General features: G+C 41.2%; 1 protein-coding gene across 3 annotated transcripts in view; it reads left to right on the top strand.

Annotated features, from left to right (window-relative positions):
• Positions 1 to 51: 51 nt before the first annotated feature.
• Positions 52 to 18834, top strand: part of l1cama (L1 cell adhesion molecule, paralog a) — a 40970-nt gene continuing 22187 nt past the window's right edge. For 2 of the 3 annotated variants that reach the window (XM_036532718.1, XM_036532720.1), the window contains exons 1-16: positions 52 to 264; positions 1921 to 1935; positions 4027 to 4129; positions 4768 to 4961; positions 6020 to 6142; positions 6500 to 6670; positions 7939 to 8053; positions 9930 to 10114; positions 11237 to 11368; positions 11633 to 11776; positions 12100 to 12211; positions 12520 to 12677; positions 13029 to 13185; positions 14090 to 14214; positions 14773 to 14874; positions 15357 to 15554. In XM_036532718.1, the coding sequence (XP_036388611.1) occupies positions 132 to 264; positions 1921 to 1935; positions 4027 to 4129; positions 4768 to 4961; positions 6020 to 6142; positions 6500 to 6670; positions 7939 to 8053; positions 9930 to 10114; positions 11237 to 11368; positions 11633 to 11776; positions 12100 to 12211; positions 12520 to 12677; positions 13029 to 13185; positions 14090 to 14214; positions 14773 to 14874; positions 15357 to 15554 (2167 nt within the window). In that variant the 5' untranslated portion in view covers positions 52 to 131. The remainder of the gene's footprint in view (positions 265 to 1920; positions 1936 to 4026; positions 4130 to 4767; positions 4962 to 6019; positions 6143 to 6499; positions 6671 to 7938; positions 8054 to 9929; positions 10115 to 11236; positions 11369 to 11632; positions 11777 to 12099; positions 12212 to 12519; positions 12678 to 13028; positions 13186 to 14089; positions 14215 to 14772; positions 14875 to 15356; positions 15555 to 18834) is intronic. The other variant, XM_036532719.1, reaches the window with a different exon arrangement.

The following is an 18834-nucleotide window of genomic DNA, read 5'->3' as shown; positions in this document are numbered from 1 at the left end:
CTCTGCTTTGCTCTGCCTGTGTGGGTGTGCCATTGTCCTTTGAGTGACTGAGTGTGTGTTTGTGTGTCAACGTGTGTGTGTATGTTTGCATGAGAGAGAGAGCAGGTGTGAGGTTAATGGGACAGTAAGGAATGCATTCTGTGCAGTATCAGCAGAGTGGCAGTAGGGGGTGGTGTGCCCCTCTTCCACCTCTGCTCCTCTCTCTCCTCCTCCTATCCTTTGCTGTGGGACCAGGCCAAGCAGTCATTCACTTTCCCCCAAACTGTGAGTACTGAATTTTACTGTCATTTTCACAGAGGCTGTCAGTGTTTAAAGTACAATACACAACAGCGACTGCACTGTGGTGGTGTGTCATATTGCAGTATAGTGCAAAGCGCTGTGCCATGGCTCAGTTCAGGCTAGAGTTTCTTAATAATCTCACTGTTTTACTTCAGTATTTACTACATAGCTGTGCTGTCTGCATTCTCCTTTACATTAGTTGTACATGGATGAGTCAATTTTTCTGTCTCTTTCACCTTTTCCTTACAAACACTTATACACACACACACACACACACACACACACACACACACACACACAGAACAATTTGCCAAGATCAAGGGGTTAGAGGTCAGGGGTCTCGTTCACACTGGGGCTGGTTTACACATTATCAGTGGAAAAGGTCAAGGTGTCTCCTGGATTTCAAGCTGTGGTGTCAAAGAGAGACAAAGAGAGGCTCAGCACATTCACCAATGAAGTAGCCTTTGAATGTGTCAAGGGGGTGGGTTCTGACAGAACACAAGGAATAAGACAAAAACACAGACAGACTTTTTTATCAGACACATGTCAAAAAAGGTTACGTTTACTGGCAAAAAATAAATTCTAGAAACAGACGAAAATCAAAAAAAACAAAACCACATAAACAAACAAGACATACTTCTTCCACACTTGTATTGCTGAGATTAGCTCAGTTAGAGAGAGGGGGAGGGCGAGAAGGAGAGCACAAGAAGCTCTCAATGGCCTCTTTTCCACCAACGCGAATTAGGTGCTAGTTCTGGGCTGGTGCTAGTGCCAGTTTGGAGTTGCTTCAACTTGCAAATCTTCTGAGAACCAATACCTTTGGATTGGATTTGAAGATAGAATGTGAGATGGGTGCTTACATGGGAAGAAAATGGAAAATGAAATAGGAGAGAACAGATATAACTTCACACTCAACTCGATCAGGAGAGAAGGAGTCCCAGCTATAATGGATGTTGTATGAAAGAACATGATTGAGGTTCACTCAATCATGTGTGACATGTCAACAAAAAATACATACTGTCAAAACAGTATAATTCCATTTTTCAAATTTAGAACTAATACATACACTTATAGTTTAAGTTATAGTAAAAGACAAATATCAAATGTGTACATTAAAAATAGCAAATCAATCTCCCCAAAGACTAATAAAAATAATGAGCAGAAAATTAAATTAATTCTAGAAACTGTGAGAATGGTATCAAATGTCATACTTTACTAGGACATTGTGAACAGTGTTCATAAACTCAAAGCTGTGGACAACAAAGGCTGTTGAAGTGGTTCCATTGTCCAGTTTTTAGGAATTACGTTTCAGAGCAAAATTTATGAGCTGGGTGATTTCTTTCCTGATATGGGAGCCATTGTGTTTATGTTGTGTTTAAATATAAAAACCTTAAATGTTGTCTGGGTAACTGTTTAATAGTAATATTTGTTTAAAATTAATAAATTATAACTAGATGTTGTTTTCTTCATGAATCATATTGCTAATCACATCCATAAAACTTGTTGCACATAAGGAATTTAAAGTTAATTAAACACACACACACACAATTGTGTGTGTGTGTGTATGTGTGTGCATGCGTATGTGTTTCACTAACAGTACTAACAGTGGCTCTTTTACCTGCCTGCTACCTGGAACAACAGATGAAATGCATGAATGTAAGTGCTTTCCTCCTCTCAATTAAAATTCTTTTTTCTCTGTTCCTTACATCTATGTTCCTTTTCTTTGAAAACTGCACCTCCTTATTGCCTACCAGTTTGTGTGTTTGTTTCACCATTGACTGATATCCTTTCAGTGCTTTCAATGCTTTTGTACCAGATACTGTACTGCTAAAATGCACTTGGGGTAAATCCTGTCTTTAGTATTTCCTGTGTGAGAAAGAAATACGTTATTCCCTATAAAAATGGAAATATCTACAATCAAAAAAGAGAGAAAATCAAAGGACATGGACAGATGCCAGAGTAGAGAGGAGAGAGAAAAGAAATTCTAATCTCTGTAAATCCAATAATGGAGAATCCCCAGTGGTGGAGAAATCAATGTAATCAGTGGAGAGAACTAGATTATTAGCTCCATACCTAGAAAATTTCCATGAAACTGTTTTCTGTTGCCCCCACTTGCCCATCTCACCCTGACCCCTCCAGTCCAGAATTCCTGCACCAACCCCCCTTCCCTTTCTTCTTCTCTTCCTGTTTACCTACATTTAAATGTCAACTTCTGTCTGCTCCTCTGCCTTTTATATTCAAACAGAAAATATTCAACATAATCCCTCCATACAAACCTATATAGCGCAGCTTTTTATAGGACAGGTCTTGCTTAGATTTGCACAGCTAAAACCAAACTTGAAAGTTAACAATCCAAAGATGAACATAACACAGGAAATGTCAGGATGCAAACACAGCATTCATTGTGAGAATAAAAATATTGTATTTTTGGGGTTGTTGATGGTTAGTGTCTCTGCAGCTGCACTCTGTATGCTTGTGCGTTTTACTGTGTGCTATGCAGTATGTATACTGACATATATCCCAGAGCCAGTGTATGAGACTGTGTCAGTCCCTTTTCTTTGTTTACTGCTTTAATCTCTCCTTTTCTCATCTCTCTGTTCTTATTTCATATCATACTCATATTTCATCTGCAATTATGTCTCTTAACTCCCAGTCCTCACTCTCCTCATCCTCCCTCATTCCCACCAGACTCTTTTTAAATGACTGCAGAGGCATTTTCCACCACTTACAGTCCAAGAAAATGAAATTACCAAGCACACCATTGTTTGGCTCTGGGGTGAACTCCAGCTCAGCTCTCACAGAGCTCTGGAATATAACTGAGCACTGGGGACACTTTTTCACAAGTGTGAGTGATTGTGAAACAGTCAAGTAGCCAGGTCCTCTGTGAAATGACTGCTGAAGCCCAGAGATTTGGAATCCACGGAGCTTTTAAGAATGGTTCACCTCTATCTGGTCAAGTCCAGGTAGTCACTGTGCATTCTATACAAACAATTCCTACACTGTCTATTCCAAGGTTATTACTGTGTAGAGACTAATTTTTTTTTTCTGTATTCAGTGAACAGACTAAAGGCTTTTCTACTCTTTCAGCCTGACAGAGGGGGAACCAGACCCAGAAAGCAAAGACCAAAATAGATTTTCACTAGGGTGCAGACTGGTATCCCCCCTTACCCCATCCTGAGCTTGCCTTGCTGGAACACCTCCCATCTGTGCAGGAAGAGCTCAAGGACGCCATTTGCAATCCTCTGAAAAATTTGCCCACAGCTAATTGCTTGAATGGAGCATTGTATTATCTTTCACTAAAGACCACTTATCAACTTACAGGTGCCTCACAAGCAATTAGGAAGCACTGATGTGGCAGTGAGAAACTTTGTCTCAAACAAGCTGACATCATGGGGACTCCAGGTTACAGCTGGCCAGTGTCCTGCCCCAAACTCAAATTTGCAATGTCTAGGCTGGGGACTAAGGACAAACACTTCTGCTGACTGAGCTATTTTGGAGCCTCATCCTGTCATCTTTCAAAAGAAGTTTAATAACTCATCTGACTGGCTGCACCTGGCTGTCGGTGTGACTACTCTGCCCATGTAGAGATGCAGAACTGTGTGTTGTCCTCCCAAGAGAAAAGTATTTAAAACATAGGCAGAATTATTTCATAGTCCTGACCCCTGGTTTTATGTTTAACAATGGAAAGACCCCCAAAGAGGTGTTCAGTCAGTGCATGGACTGTGTTAACCCCTGTGTCTCCTACAGTCCGCCAGCCTCCACTGATCTCAGGTCAGCCACACCCCACCCTGGCATTCTCTATGGATGATATCAGTCTCGCCTGCGAGGCCTCCGGAAATCCCACACCCACGTGAGTCTCCATTCACTTCAAATTTCTCTCATGGTTCAGTCCTCTTCTACGCACACACCTGCACCACAGGAACATCTGCTTTCTTCTTACTCACAAACCTCCCTACAGGACTCCTTTCTGACTTGGTTGAGTGGAGTCTTGCTCTTTATTCACTGGTTATATTGTTGTACACAATTAAATGTCAGCCAAGACAACCAGATCCAGATCAGCATACTTTCTCTTTTCTTCAAATTTCCAAGGTGACCTTCAATACATTTTTCATAGCCCTCCTCTAGATTTTTAAATAGACAGATATTGATTGATAATTGTTTAAACACAAATTCCTCAGTAGCAGTGCTGTGTAAACAGTGTGTTTTTCAGAGCTGTTAATGCTGCAGTGTTTTTTGAATGACCTTTAAAATAGTGGTCAGATGGCTCATACGCTCACAGATGGAAATGTCTTGACATAATCTCACAACTGATATAATCTCAATATCAGGATAGGTATAAACTCAAAGTAGACATCATCAATAGAGTCACCATCAACAATTTCTAACCCTCTCCCCTTCACTGTTCCTGTTCGTTCTTCTCTCTCTCATCCCTCTTTCTCTCTCCATTCTTTCTGTCTACTTTTCTGTCCCTTTCTTTCCTGCTCTCAGTTTTCGTTGGCTAAAAGATGGGCAGGAATTTGACCCCGCGGGAGATCCCCTTCTGTCTACAAGGCCGGGTTCTGGAACCTTCTCCATGACTTCCTTCAATGGCGCCATCAACCAGTATCAGGGCAACTACACCTGCTATGCCTCTAACGAGCTTGGCACTGCCGTTTCTGACGAGGTTCAGTTAATTACAGAAAGTGAGTCCTTGTGTTAGACTCACACAGTGATTCCGGGAGGGTCGTTTTAATTGTTTTTAATCATTTTTAAAACTGTAAAATAACATAAAGAGATGGCTATATGAGGGCCCACATTTAATCTTTCCACAATGGGCTATTGACATCAATTTTGAATAACAGAAAAAGAGTTAATTTTTACTCTTGCACAAAATTTTTCATGAATCCATTGACAGAGCTTCTAAGAGCACTTGGACAGAAAAAAAATATTTACTTATCTCATGGGTACAACTTAATAACTGAAGAGAATGATGTCCTTATCTCCAAGGACAGCCAGTCTACCTCATGGGAATATCTTAATATCTTGTGGGAACAACTTAATAAATATCTTGTTGGCATGTTGTACCCATCAGATAGGTAAGTCATTCACCTCAGATAAACATTTCTTTCTCTCAATGACACCTTAGGCACTAGCAAACAAACAAATAAAAAACAACACAGCAAATGTTAGTGGTGCTGATGGGTACTAAAAAAGAAAATAAACATTCATACAGTCAAACAGCAACCCCTCCATGTTAACACAAGGTGACTGAAAGCTTCTAGAGGAAAAATGCTGTCATGCAGTTTTAAAAGCATAGTCCACAAAATTATTGCTCCCATTTTTCTCATATTTAGAACAGTCCCCTGGTGAAAAAAGCCCTGGCCTGAAATGTACCATAGATGAGGAGATACTGGTTAGAGATCTTTGCAGCACTTTAATACAACATTAAAAGGAAGGAAAATCACACTCACTTTGTAGAGCAATCATTTCTGGATTTTTGTAGATATTGTATAGTCCCAACAACAGAGACAGAGCAGAGCAGATAGTAAAGCCAAGAACAAAAAGTGAAGCTAGGAACAAGATGTGAACTTGGGAACAGGGAGTGAATCTGCCAATAGGATGTGAACCTGGGAACAGGATGTGAACCTGGGAACAGGCAATTAGCCTGGGATCAGGGAGTGTACCCTGAAATGAATATCTGAAACACAATTCTATATGTGTTTGTGTGTAAACACAGTGATAATCTTTCTCTTCTCTTCAGACACCCCGTTCCCACAGAAGGAGAAACACATCAGGAAGACAGTGGTGGAGGGGGAGAGTGTAGTGCTCATCTGCAACCCCCCATTCAGTACAGAGCCCCCCCTCATCCACTGGATGGATGACAGTGAGTCTGATCATGTTTGTGTGTCTATGGGTATGTGTGTTTGTGTGCCAGTGGGAGTTTTAGTGTTAGTGTTTGTGTATGTGTGTGTGTGTGTGTGTGTGTGTGTGCGTATGTGTGTGTGTGTACATACATCTTGTGACTACTGAGGAGCAGTTGCCCACTACAGTTTAGTGGGCATCTGGCGAATGAAGATTCAGCCGCCAGTCCTTATTCCATCTTTGTGTTCTTGACCCTCTTTGGCTTTGTGTGTCAGTCCTTCAGTCGCTGTCTGCCTGCCCCTGTTTCCTAGTTCCTGTCGATCAGAGCTCTACACGGTGTGGTGGTAATGTCTGCCTGTGTCCTTCTACATTGCTCCAGAGCTGCATCACATTGAGCAGAGTGACCGCGTGACCCAGGGCCTCGATGGAAACCTCTACTTCGCCCATGTGATCCTAGATGATAGCCGCAGTGACTACAGCTGCCACGCCCAGTACATCACTGCCAGGACCATCCTGCCAAAAGAACCCATCACCCTCACCGTCACCCCATGTGAGTGTTACCAAACACTGGTGCCTCTGACAGCATCTTTAGTGTGTCTCATTCTATGCAAAGTCATGGTTAACAGCATCTTTAGTGTGCCTCAATCTATATGGAAGTGTCTCTAACAGCTGTTTTGAAGTTCATATGTTTTACTGCAGTTTGGTTATGTCTCTGCCTGTGTTGTAGGGAGATCAGCAATGGTTTATTCTGATAACTAACTTCATCACACATCACCTCTAATTGTGTGCTGCCCTTGATTGTCAATCCCCAAACCCCAGTAAAATCCAAAATGTGGATCTTTTTTAAATCTCAAGATTTATTCAATGGAAAGTTGCTGAGTGCATGCATGCTTTACCAGCAACTCCTTGTTAAATACATTTTGACACCCAAAAAAATTATTCTGAATCATTGACATTCTAATAAAACAGATTAATGCTGATTCTAGTGTTATAGCAACCAGCATGTCCCAGGCTTGTGGGGTATGTATCTGACAGGGGTTTGACAACTGGTTACATGTTTGCTTCCTGTATAAGAGTAGAGGATTGTTTTCAAACCCTCATTACTCATTTTATGGGCAGACAAAACTGGTTTAAAGCAAAGGGTCAAATTTGTTTAGTTTGCAGTGGTGCCAGCCAAATAGAGTACTGTAGGAATGCTCAGGTCATAATGTGAGTTTGTTTATTAAGGAAGCTCACTAAGAACTGTGAAGTGGTACTCTCATGTGCTGTCAATCATGACCTACAATAAAAAAAATCAAGACCTTTCTGTCCATCGCAATGATGACTGGTTCAAATCTAGTAATGCATGATGCCTCCACCACTTCTGGGCTCAGGAAACCTCACATTCCCATTACTACACTAACAACTATTTTTTTTCTGTGCTGACTAACAACTGGTTTATTTTTGGAACAATGGCTGGGCTGTGCTCTTTGACCCTGCATGTAGTGTCTGTCACAGAAATCAAAGCTGGTGCATGTTAGTGTGGGTTATTTAATTATTCAGCTAAGGCTAGTTGATCAAACAGGGCTTTGATTTTAATGCTTTTAACTGTAGCATGTATTGGGCACTTGACTCTTTACTTTCTTATAGTGCCCTGACAGCTGTGTTCAATACATTCACAGTTAAGATAAAGCCTTCTGACACCTTTATTGTCTGACCAAGGTTGGAATGATGTGTGTATTAATGGGTGCTTTCTCCCTGCATTTCTCTTTGTCCCCCCTCCTTTCTGTCTCCCCCCCCCCCCCCCCCCCCCCCCCATCCACCCCTTTCTCTCCCCAGCCAACACTGTCGTGCGCAACAGGAAGCCACAGCTGCTCAGGCCTACTGGCTCCCGCAGCTCTTATCTGGCCCTCAAGGGCCGCAGCTTTCATCTGGAGTGCATTCCCCAGGGATTGTGAGTGGGACTATATATCTGTCCATCCATCTGTCTGTCTCTCTGTCTCCGCCTTTGACAGTTTGTCCCTATAAAAAATAAATAAAATATTTTTATTAATGGTAAAAAGTACATTTTTTTAAAAAAAGAAGAATCGTCTTCAAAATATATTAACAAAACAACAGACAACAATAAACAATATTGAAACATAGACAATGTAAACAATATCAACCCGCTGGACTGGACTGCCTTCCAGTACATTTGTAAAATAATCTTTCATGCCAGATTGAACCAAATCTATTTTTTAATTCTATTAAGCCAGAATCTTTCATTTTGGTTAGTATATTTTTCTGTGAGGGTCTATATGTGTAGAATGTAAATATGATCAGATCTACAGTGTTTTTGTAAAAGGCCAATCTCACTTTTACTTCAGACATTGTTCTCATTAAAGTCTTACACTAAAAATGCTACAAAGAGCATTCCCCAAATTACTGCTCACATCAATTACCTAGATAATTGTTGGGCTAAAATTTATCTTCATTTTTACAAATTGAGGTTCAAGTCATTGAACCCAGAATCAAGATGAACAGATTAAGTTTGTGTCTCTTTCCCTCTGTCTCTCTCTTTGGATTCAATTCAGTCCGATTCCATTTGTCATTGGCATGAAATGGGTATTATAAATATTGCCACAGTGTAATACATAATATTAAAAATCGAATAAATAATTTATATAAAGGTTAAGTACTGTGAATTTAAAATGAGAGACACAGTTACAATAATTAATTCTATAAACATTAGGAATAAAATATATGCCTAATTATTACTTGCTATTACTGACAGTGTGAGGTGGTTAATCTATGTCTGTATTCACTGTCCCTCAGGCTGCTGTGCCACTGGCGGATCTTTTGGTTCCTCTAACAGGACAGAAATTTTTATTCTTGTCAATGAAACTGAAATTTTTGCTGTTCATTTTTGTTGTCCATGAAACTGAAATTTTTTGAGAGAATTTATTGAAATACATTTTCCTTATTTTTGAATATTCTTCGTGATGTTGGATAAAATGCACCAATGTTTCTGTCTCTGTCTTTTATTGGCAACTACTACTTTGTTCAACCTTCTTCAAATGCTGGGTGTGGTCACTGACTCTGTATTTGATCAGAATCTCCCTACATTGTATCTCTGACAGCGAAAATACAGTGTGCTAATATGTATTCTCTGTTTAAGTCTAATCACAATTAGGTTTTTGTTTGAAATATATACCAGAAATATAACAAAGGCCTTTTAATTGTCTTATGTGGGGACTGTAAATGTCAGCTCTGAAGTGTTGACCTGAAGCTGATTTGTGTTAGTGTGTGTTTGTAGAGTGAGATTCAGCACCTGCTGACTGAGGAGATTGTCTTCTGGGGTGAGCTCTTGGGTTTGGGAAATGTTGAATTGCAAAAAATCAGTTTTTCATAGTTTTACATTTCTAGTTCTATAACATGTAATGCCCTTTTCTGGATGAGAATTTCATACCTATCCAGTTCATCCTGGCATCCAATATCAGGGGTATGTCTTTATACCTGCAGTGTATTTTTATAAACTTATGTATGCAGGACTTCAGCTGGGTGTTTCTCCCATTTAAAGCCATCTTGCTGACTGAGTGGAACACATATTTTACTTCCATGTTGTACAATTGGCTGTATGACACATAGTTCAAAGGAAATTCTAACAGGGATGGTTATTTTACAGAATCTTCTCCTGAATGCAGGTTGGCTTCCTGTTTTAATACAGTGACTGACAGATCAAAACTCTGTGATGCAAAATCTTTGTCTTCCAGGGTCCAGTTCCAGCATTATTGCTCTACTGGATCCAGATTCACCTGTAATCTCTCTCTCTCCCCCCTCTCCCATTCCAGCCCCACTCCTTCCATTCAATGGGTGAGAAAGGATGGGGTGCTGTCTGAGACTCGTACCTCCAACCAAAGCTCCGGCAGACTGCTACACTTCAGTAACATCTCCGAGGCGGATGCTGGAGAGTATCAGTGCCTGGCTAAAAACATACAGGGAATAGCCACGCACACATACACTCTCAGGGTGGAAGGTAGGAGATGTGGCCTCTCTTCCACTCTGCATTAAGACAATACAAACCCTCTGAGACCAATCTATCAGGACTCAGGCACAGACTCAGACGCAGACCACAAGAGCTCAGGTTCCAAGCAGTTTATTTGAATTGTGGGACAGGAGCATAATGGCAAAACAAGCAGGGTCAAAACCAGGCAGGCAGTCCGAAGGCAGAGCAGGAATCAAAAACAGAAACAGGCTGGGTCAAACCAGATAGGCAGGCAGATCAGGCAATCAAGACAGGGCAGCAGGCAGAGAAGGCTGGCAGGATTCAGTACCAAAAGCAACAACAGTGACTACACATGCAGTAACAAAACAGACAAAAACCAAGGCAAACTAGCAACAAGACAGACAAGCAGGGAATAAAAAGGGCTGGGGCTGACGAGGAGATAGGATGCAGGTGGGTAGGCAGGCAGGTGGAAGTGCTCAGGTAATCAGGTGGGCGGGGACAGGGCGGAGAGCTGGGCAGGGCTGGAACACAAGGAAAACAGTAAACAAAAGCACATGGACCACATTGACAGACCGGGAGAACACCAACACAACAGCTAGGTGGCTGGAGTACTGACACAATCTTTCAAAATATTAGGAGGCGTACACTCCATGATATACTGCAAAAGATGCTCTTTTTCATCACTTCAAAAAAAATATGTGATGCATAAAAATTATTTTCAATTCCACTATGAATGGTGGAAAGACTGCTCACAAAATTGTATTCAATAATAGTGCCTTGGTATCTTTATTTATTGTATTAAATTTATTTTAATTTATTTTATTTTACCTTTTTTGACATTTGATTTTTTTTGACAATTGTTAACCATGGTAATGTCCTATTTTGCATCATTTAATGCCATGAAAATCAGAAACAGAGGCATTTCTTGCACTTTTACCGTTTTTATCATAAATTCTGAAGTAGATGGAAAACATCCAGGTATACATTTTTATGCATTGCTAAAAACAGGTCTATTAGCATTATAGCCAGGTCTGAAGTCACATTAACTTGTATGCATTGAGACTTGGGCTTCTTTGCATCTCAGAATGAGGATGATGAAAAAGCTTGCATTTCCGTGATGTTGCCTGCTGTCTTTGTGGTGTGGTGACATAGCGGTGCCATACTGGACCAAACGCCCTGAGAGTGAGCTGTACGCCCCAGGAGACACAGTGAAGCTGGAGTGCCAGGCAGAGGGCATTCCCATCCCAACTGTCATCTGGATGATGAATGGAAAGCCCCTCTCAGGTCACAGAACAATTGCACCACTGCACAGAAAAACACTACACTATACCTCTGATAATATAAAATATTACAAGTACATGACATAGCACAACTACACAATGCTACACAGTGCACTACACAACTATGCAGCACAACTGGGTGTAGTGTTTTAGTTTTGCTCTGTAATGGCATGAGCAGTTGCTGATGGGCTGTGTGAGGTTGCAGTTCTGCTGTCTCACAGTGTATAATGTTCGGTATAATGTACAATGTGCGGTTGTGCCACTGCAGATGTTGAGCCAATCTCCAGACGTAGTGTCCAGGGGGGCACTCTGGTCCTGAGAGATGTGAGACTTGGTGACACGGCTGTATTCCAGTGCCAGGCCTCCAACACGCATGGTACCATCCTGGTCAATGCCTACATCTACATCCTCAGTGAGTGTGTTCTCTTCTGTCAATCACTTTCACTTTCTCCTTGAAGAGCTTTATCAGTCAAATATATTCTCAAAGATTTTATGATAACATTGTATTTTTGTATGTGTGTTTTGACACTCAATTAAAATGCTGCTCAACTTTAAAGGTATGACATGACTTCATATTTCTTTACATTCGCATATTCAAAAGACTTTAAAGTGAATAGCTTCATGCTAATAATGAATTGTATAACTGATGTTTTACTAGCAAAAAAATGACATGTTGCGTCATTGCTGCAGAAGTGATCAGATGATTGACAGTGGTCTCTCCCACTCCCTGTTCAGAGGTGCCTGCTCAAATATTGACAGAGGACAGGCAGATGTACACTGTGACAGAAGGACAGACAGCTCAACTGGACTGCAAAACTTTTGGCTCCCCCAGACCCACACTAGCATGGTGAGAGAGAGAAAGAGAATGAAGGGAAGAGTTAGAAAGAGAGAGAGAAAGAGAGAGAGAGAAATAAAGAGATAAAATAACTAATAATTATATAACTAAATGACCACATGGTTGTTAGCAGCAGTGTAAGATAATGGTAAAGAACAGGGCTTATAACCCAAATGTTATTGCTTCAAGGCAGGACACTGCGGTTGTACTTGGGCTGTAAAAATAGATAATATGAAAACTGCAAGATGTGTCAGCAAAATAGTGTAATCTGATGATATTCAGCATGGCTGAGCTCTTTTTCTGCCTGTGTGGGTGTTCAGGGAAAGTGAGCAGTCTGAGCTGGTGTCTCACTCCAGAGTGTCTCAGCTGGACACTGGAGCCCTGCAGATCACCAATGCCTCCCACAAGGACAGTGGCTACTACACATGCTCCATCCTCAACTCCAGCCTCTCTGTCACCGCCCTGCTGGAAGTGCTAAGTATGTCACAGTTGTACTTCCCCTCTCTATTCAAAAATTCAATCTTGGTGAAGCAAACCAAAGCATCCACATATAATATAAATCGTCACTGAGAGAAATGGTCACTCAGATATTTAAAAACAGTATGATATTCTATGGGAAGTTGTATCTTTCCTGCTCCCCCAGTTGTCTCTCATTTGAATGTGAATAATTCCTCTCTGGCAAAGAGAGGACAGGAAGATGTCTTCATGTTTCTGGTACAATATGCAGTGCAGAGAAACAGATGCATAAAGTAGAGCCACAGGATATAGGAAACCTTCCCTCCATCCTCTGAATATTCACCATGTGCCCTCCTCCACTTCCCCACCATAGACAAGACAGTGATTGTGACCCCACCTCAGGCCCTGCACACCCAGCGGGGACATGAGGCTGTCTTGGGCTGCCATGCCCAGGTGGACCCCCAGCTGGCCCCTCCCCAGATTCAGTGGAGGATGGATGGACAGAAGCTGTTTGAATCCTCCTCTGACAAGTGAGATGACAAAACTCTCATACAACACTCACACAGTGCTCACACAATATTTATGTGACATTCACACTATATCACAGATTTTCTCAGTGGCTTTGACACATTTCCTTACACAATGTATGTTGTTCTCTAAAGAATTGCTTATTCCTTTTCAAGATGCGTTACCCTTTCTGCCAATTTGTATCCCATGAGCCATTTCCACATACTTACCCTTCTTACTCTATGAAATTGTGCTATGTGACAGACTACCTGTATCTCTTTGGCCTGTTAGTTCTGTTGATATCTAGCCTTTTATGTCTGTTGGGTATGGAGAATGTTCACTGAGGTTGTACACTGTGGGACACGGTCATAGTGGAGCCACCCTTGACAGGCATCCATGACAGACCATACGCCACAGTCTGGAGGAGCACTGCTCACTCAAGGGAATTGCTATCATATACCTTTGAGTGCCAGAAGGACACAAACTGTTCAAAGAGGGCTCAGGAGGAGAAGGGAAAATTGGGAGTGAGGAACACCCTCGAGAAGTGTGTGTGAGCTTCAAAACAATCACAGACCAGAGTGGTATCTCTAATGTCATCTGAGAAAGAAAATTTGCTCTTCCCCTCTCTCTTGCTCCACCCCAACTCTTCGAATGCTAGCCTTTCTCTTTCAAACTGGCTCTGTAGTAGTGATTGAGAAAATGAATACAATGCTCACACAATGGTCCAATAATGTGCACACTTCATTCACACAGTGATCATATGATTATTTCTAATTATTATTTTTATACATTGGTTTATTTTTCTATCTTTTGATTGATGTTTTTCCTGTAAGCATTTACAATCATCATTGTTAAATGGGTGTGTAATAATGTGGGTAATAATCCTATATAAAAATAATAACAACAACAAAATCAAATTTCTTACAGGTACAAATTTGATGGCCCTTTCCTCACAATCTATAATGTCCAATCAGATGACGCAGGGGAGTATACCTGTGAGGTCATCACACGGCTGGACATGGCAGAGGCCACTGGGTCCATCATTGTCGTGGGTATGACAATGGAACAACCAGTAACTCTGCAACCACACAGCTACATAACCCAATTGGCTCACACAAGCATATGCTCACTTTATTTAACCACACAACACACACACACACACACACACACACACACACACACACACACACACACACACACACACTTTACATAACTATGCTAAGCACATGCTTCACACAACTCCACAACAAGGAGATACACTTCATATCACCACAACACATGCAACCACACACACATTCCACACAACTGTACAACAATGAAGTACACAACCACACCACAGCTTAACAGTGGAGAGATACCCCTGCAAAAATGATTAAATGGAAGAGTTACTTTCTTTTTTCTCCAGACAGAAACAAAGTCAAACTGGGGAGAGGATCAATCTCAGTGTTAGTTGTAAAATCTTGTGCAACTGTTAAAATTCTGAAAATTGTAAGGAAAGTATTTATTTTGAGGCACACATAATGCCACTGGCCCCTACAAAGCCAAGTTCAAGCTCATGCAACCACCTTTGGTCCTTTTTGACCCATCTTTCTTTCACGCCATCCTCCCAGACCGGCCAGAACCCCCTTCCCTGCCAGACCTCCTTGAGCAGCAGGATCGCAGTGTGACTCTGAGCTGGATCGCTGGAGAGGATAACCACAGCCCAATACTTGGTACACTTCCACCTTACAGAATGCCATATCCCACTCAGGGAACTGACTGCACACATGCAGATATGTCCAAAAAGGCATAACTGTCTAAAGCAATATTGTCCATGGAACTGACCTCTCCAGCCCCAAACCTAACACTAACCCTATCTCAGCAGGATTGTGAAGGACATGGATACTGTAAATTAAAGCATACCCTAAGCAAGCCTCAGTAAAAAAAAAAAAACAATCAAAAAACAAATCCAAGCTGTTTTTACTTTAAATAGTTACGCCACCTGCTGGACAAAGTTTTGTTGATGAAGTTGCCTTTTTAGACTGCTAGGCTTCTTCTTCTTCTATCAACAGCATGTGTTGTGCACACCACCAAACTATAACTACATTTTCTCTCCCCTCTATTTTCTCTAATATCAGATGCACAATTATTTGACTCGTCTTTCTCCCACACTGTCTCTCTATTTTGCTCTTCTCTTTGGCTCCCTCTCTTCTAGAGTTTGTGGTGGAGTTTGAGGAGCAGCAGTTTGGACAGGCGAAGTGGGAGGAAGCCCTGCGGGTCTCAGGGGATGTGGAGGAGGCTGATGTTATGCTGCAGCCCTTTGGTTCCTACCGCTTCCGGGTCAGAGCTGTGAACGCAGTGGGAAGGAGTGACCCCAGTGACATTTCCGACATACATACTACACCTCCTGCAGGTGAGAGCTTAGCCACATGACAATGTGAATTCTGACAACAAAAACGAGACACTACATATTATGTAACTGTTTATTCATTTGCAGACACCCACATCCAGAGCAGCTTACATTCTTATATGCTTATTGCAGCTGGCAGGGGCGCCTGCAGGATTTCATCTTAGGGTACGCACAGAAACTTGACCACGTACGCACGCACATACATATCGAGAGAGAGCTGAGAGAGAGAAACACCACTGACTGATTAATGAATAATGAAATCTGGCCTACCTATTTGAAGGTTACTCTCCTTCTCCAGGTCGCATCGAATTGTTTGAGCACTTCCTCACAGACCTTTGATCACATAGCCTAATTGAAGAGCGTTTAGCCAGAGGAGAAATATTTCGGGACATTCTAAAATGCTTAATGTGGCTTAATGTTCCAAAACTGCGATCAAAGATCACCAAATTTCTCTCGGACATCTCTTGTCAGAAACACCTCCTCCAGTCAAAAAAATCAAAGCTGAAATCCTAGGAGTATGGTCAATTATCTCACCTTTTCTCCCCATTGACACCCATTATAAGGAAAAAGCTTAACGTGGCTTAATGTCCCAAAACAGCGGTCAATGATCAACAAATTTGTCTGACATCTCACATGTCATGAACACTATCTCCTATCAAAAAAGCAAAACTGAAATCCAATGAAAGGGGTAACCAGGGGTTACACTGGGATTTGTTATGTGTGTGTGTGTGGGGGGGGGGGGGGGGCTCTGTAGTTTCAGGGTTGCCATGGGTGCACATGTGTGTGTGCGCATAGACTACAAAATCTGATTGATATCATTTGACAAACTGTAAATAAAATATAACAAGGTGAGACAACCCTCTGCTGTGAACACTAAAACGCTAATCAAAGTCATTCTAGGTACTGTTGACAGTGCCCAGTAATAATACAAAGTAATACGAATAGAACAGTCTTTTTAATAGTTACATTAAACTGGAATTAATTTACATCTTACGATATTACAATATAATATACACAGGCTGCCAACACCTTTTCAAATTTCCAAACCTTTCCTTTTCAAAGTCGCATAAAATTTCAATCACCATTTCCTCACAATCTTGCTAACCATAATCTATAGATAGAAAAGTGAAAAAATGGAGAAGGAACTACAGGTGTACTCACTTAAGACAAATTTAACCCAACTAGCTAGATAGAAGAATTTTAACTTCCACATCAATACACAGTGGAAACGGTAGGCTAATATTACAGTTAATTCCATCACAGAGAACACAATCAAATTCCATGACTTTCTAAAACTTTTTGTGCACAACATCTTACTGTAAAAGTATCAGTAAGACCAGTTAGTTCATCAGATCATTATTATCTAAGTGAAAATAGGAGTGTAAAAAAGGTTAATAAACTAAAATTAAACAAAGCCTTGTTCCTATGAGAGGCAAGACAGAGACCGCAAGCTTAGTTCCTTTTCATTAATCAGGCATGTCACAGCTAGGAAATGGTCAGACTAGCCTGCATTACCTAGCCATGAAGTAATTTGAGTTGATCTATTCTGCTAAAACCACGATTGTCCTGACAATGCTGAGAGATTTCAATACGTGCTAGCTTGTTTGACAGTTTAACTCGAACTAGAGCTTGCCAGCTAGCTTAATGTCACAGTTAGCTAGCTACCAAAGATTGGAGGCAACCTGCCGCAAACTGTCAAATTAACGTTAAATTATCATTTAGTAAAATCGAAACATTGTTTAAGCAGAATATCAGAACAGTTTACATTCTGTCAGTTTCTGACCTATTTTTCTCCCTACCTTGCCATCCACCTATCACTCCGCCATCTGTGCTGTCTGACTGACTGGTAAGCCACTGATGTCGCTGATCTGCTAGGTAGCGTTTAACCCTTTCGCGCGTACGGTCACACCGGTGTGATTAGCCATTTAGCGTATGCTAAAACCAGTGCGCTTGGAAAAATTCTAGCTAATTTTAGCTTTGAGGAAACAGCAATTTAACATTAAAAAATATAGCAAATGCTAACTGAAAACTATGAGAAGCTTAATAACGCTAATGAAAACATAGCGAACCGTGTAACGTAACACGCGCGCTACAAAAATTAAATTGTCTCTTGTTGCCGCCTTTACCCTGACGCTCATTGCGCCGTTTGAAGTTGTCGAAGTCCGCCGTTTGAAAGTGTATTGTATTAGTTGCCCTATAGGCTGTAATTGTACAAATCTAATAGTACTGTGTCCTCAAACAGACGCCGCTCTCAGCTGAGAACTGTCTCATTGTGGAACTGTACACATCCTGTCCCCGTACTGTCGCTATACTTACTGTATGCACTTTTGTAAGTCGCTTTGGATAAAAGCGTCTGCTAAATAAATAAATGTTAATGTAAATGTAAAAAAGTGCGAAAGTAAGGAAAGTTTCCTTAGGAAACCCATTGACAGAAAAAAGGGAAACCCCGTGAAAGTTCCGATGTTCGCAAGTTCTTACATCACCTCATTTATGTTCTCTACAGCTACAGGAAACGTGTTTTAGTCATTGTTTGAATTATTAAGAACGACAAAAGTCTAAAAATATATAGATTGTTGAAGATGTGCGCGGATGAGCGTCCCCTGATGACGTAGAAGAGCGTATGTCTATGTGCTGGGGCTGAGCCCCGGACAGCCCTGGCCCAATTTAACCCCTGGGGGTAACTATCTTGCGTTAAGCTGTTTCTTCTCCATTGACCCCCATTATAAGGAAAAAGCTTAACATAGCATTATGGACCAAAACAGCGATCAGGACTACACTTCTCTAACACGTTTCTGATCATGACCTGGTTCAAGAACCAATACGACGACCCCGTGGGTTTAATATAAACACTGACGTTTTCATTGATGTTTTCCCTATAAGAACCCATTATAAAGACACTGCTTGCAGCTGGCCCACAGTTGGCCTATTGGGAATATCTTAACGCAAATATTCATGTTTAACCTCTTACGACATCACTTGAGCTACAGGCTACACTGAGGTGGTGATCAGCAATGTGCAGGCCTACTGTTGCAATAAAGAGCATTAAGGCTTTTCTGCCATTATAAGAAACAAGCTTAATGTGGCTTAATGTACCTAAACATTGATCAAAGAAGACCAAACTTCTCTCACACATCTTTTGTCATAACCACTTTCACATATCAAAAGATCAAAACCGAAATCCAGGGAATATGGTCGTTATCTTACGTTAAGCCTTTTCCTTATACCCGGTACTTAATAAAGTCGGTGCATCACAGTTTGTTGTTTTGTTTTATAGCTACTTGTT

The sequence above is a fragment of the Megalops cyprinoides genome, chromosome 7 (assembly GCF_013368585.1).
Source record: "Megalops cyprinoides isolate fMegCyp1 chromosome 7, fMegCyp1.pri, whole genome shotgun sequence".
NCBI classification, from domain to species: domain Eukaryota; kingdom Metazoa; phylum Chordata; class Actinopteri; order Elopiformes; family Megalopidae; genus Megalops; species Megalops cyprinoides.
The sequence above is the reverse complement of the archived record's forward strand: the minus strand, read 5'-3'. Positions and strand labels throughout refer to the sequence as shown.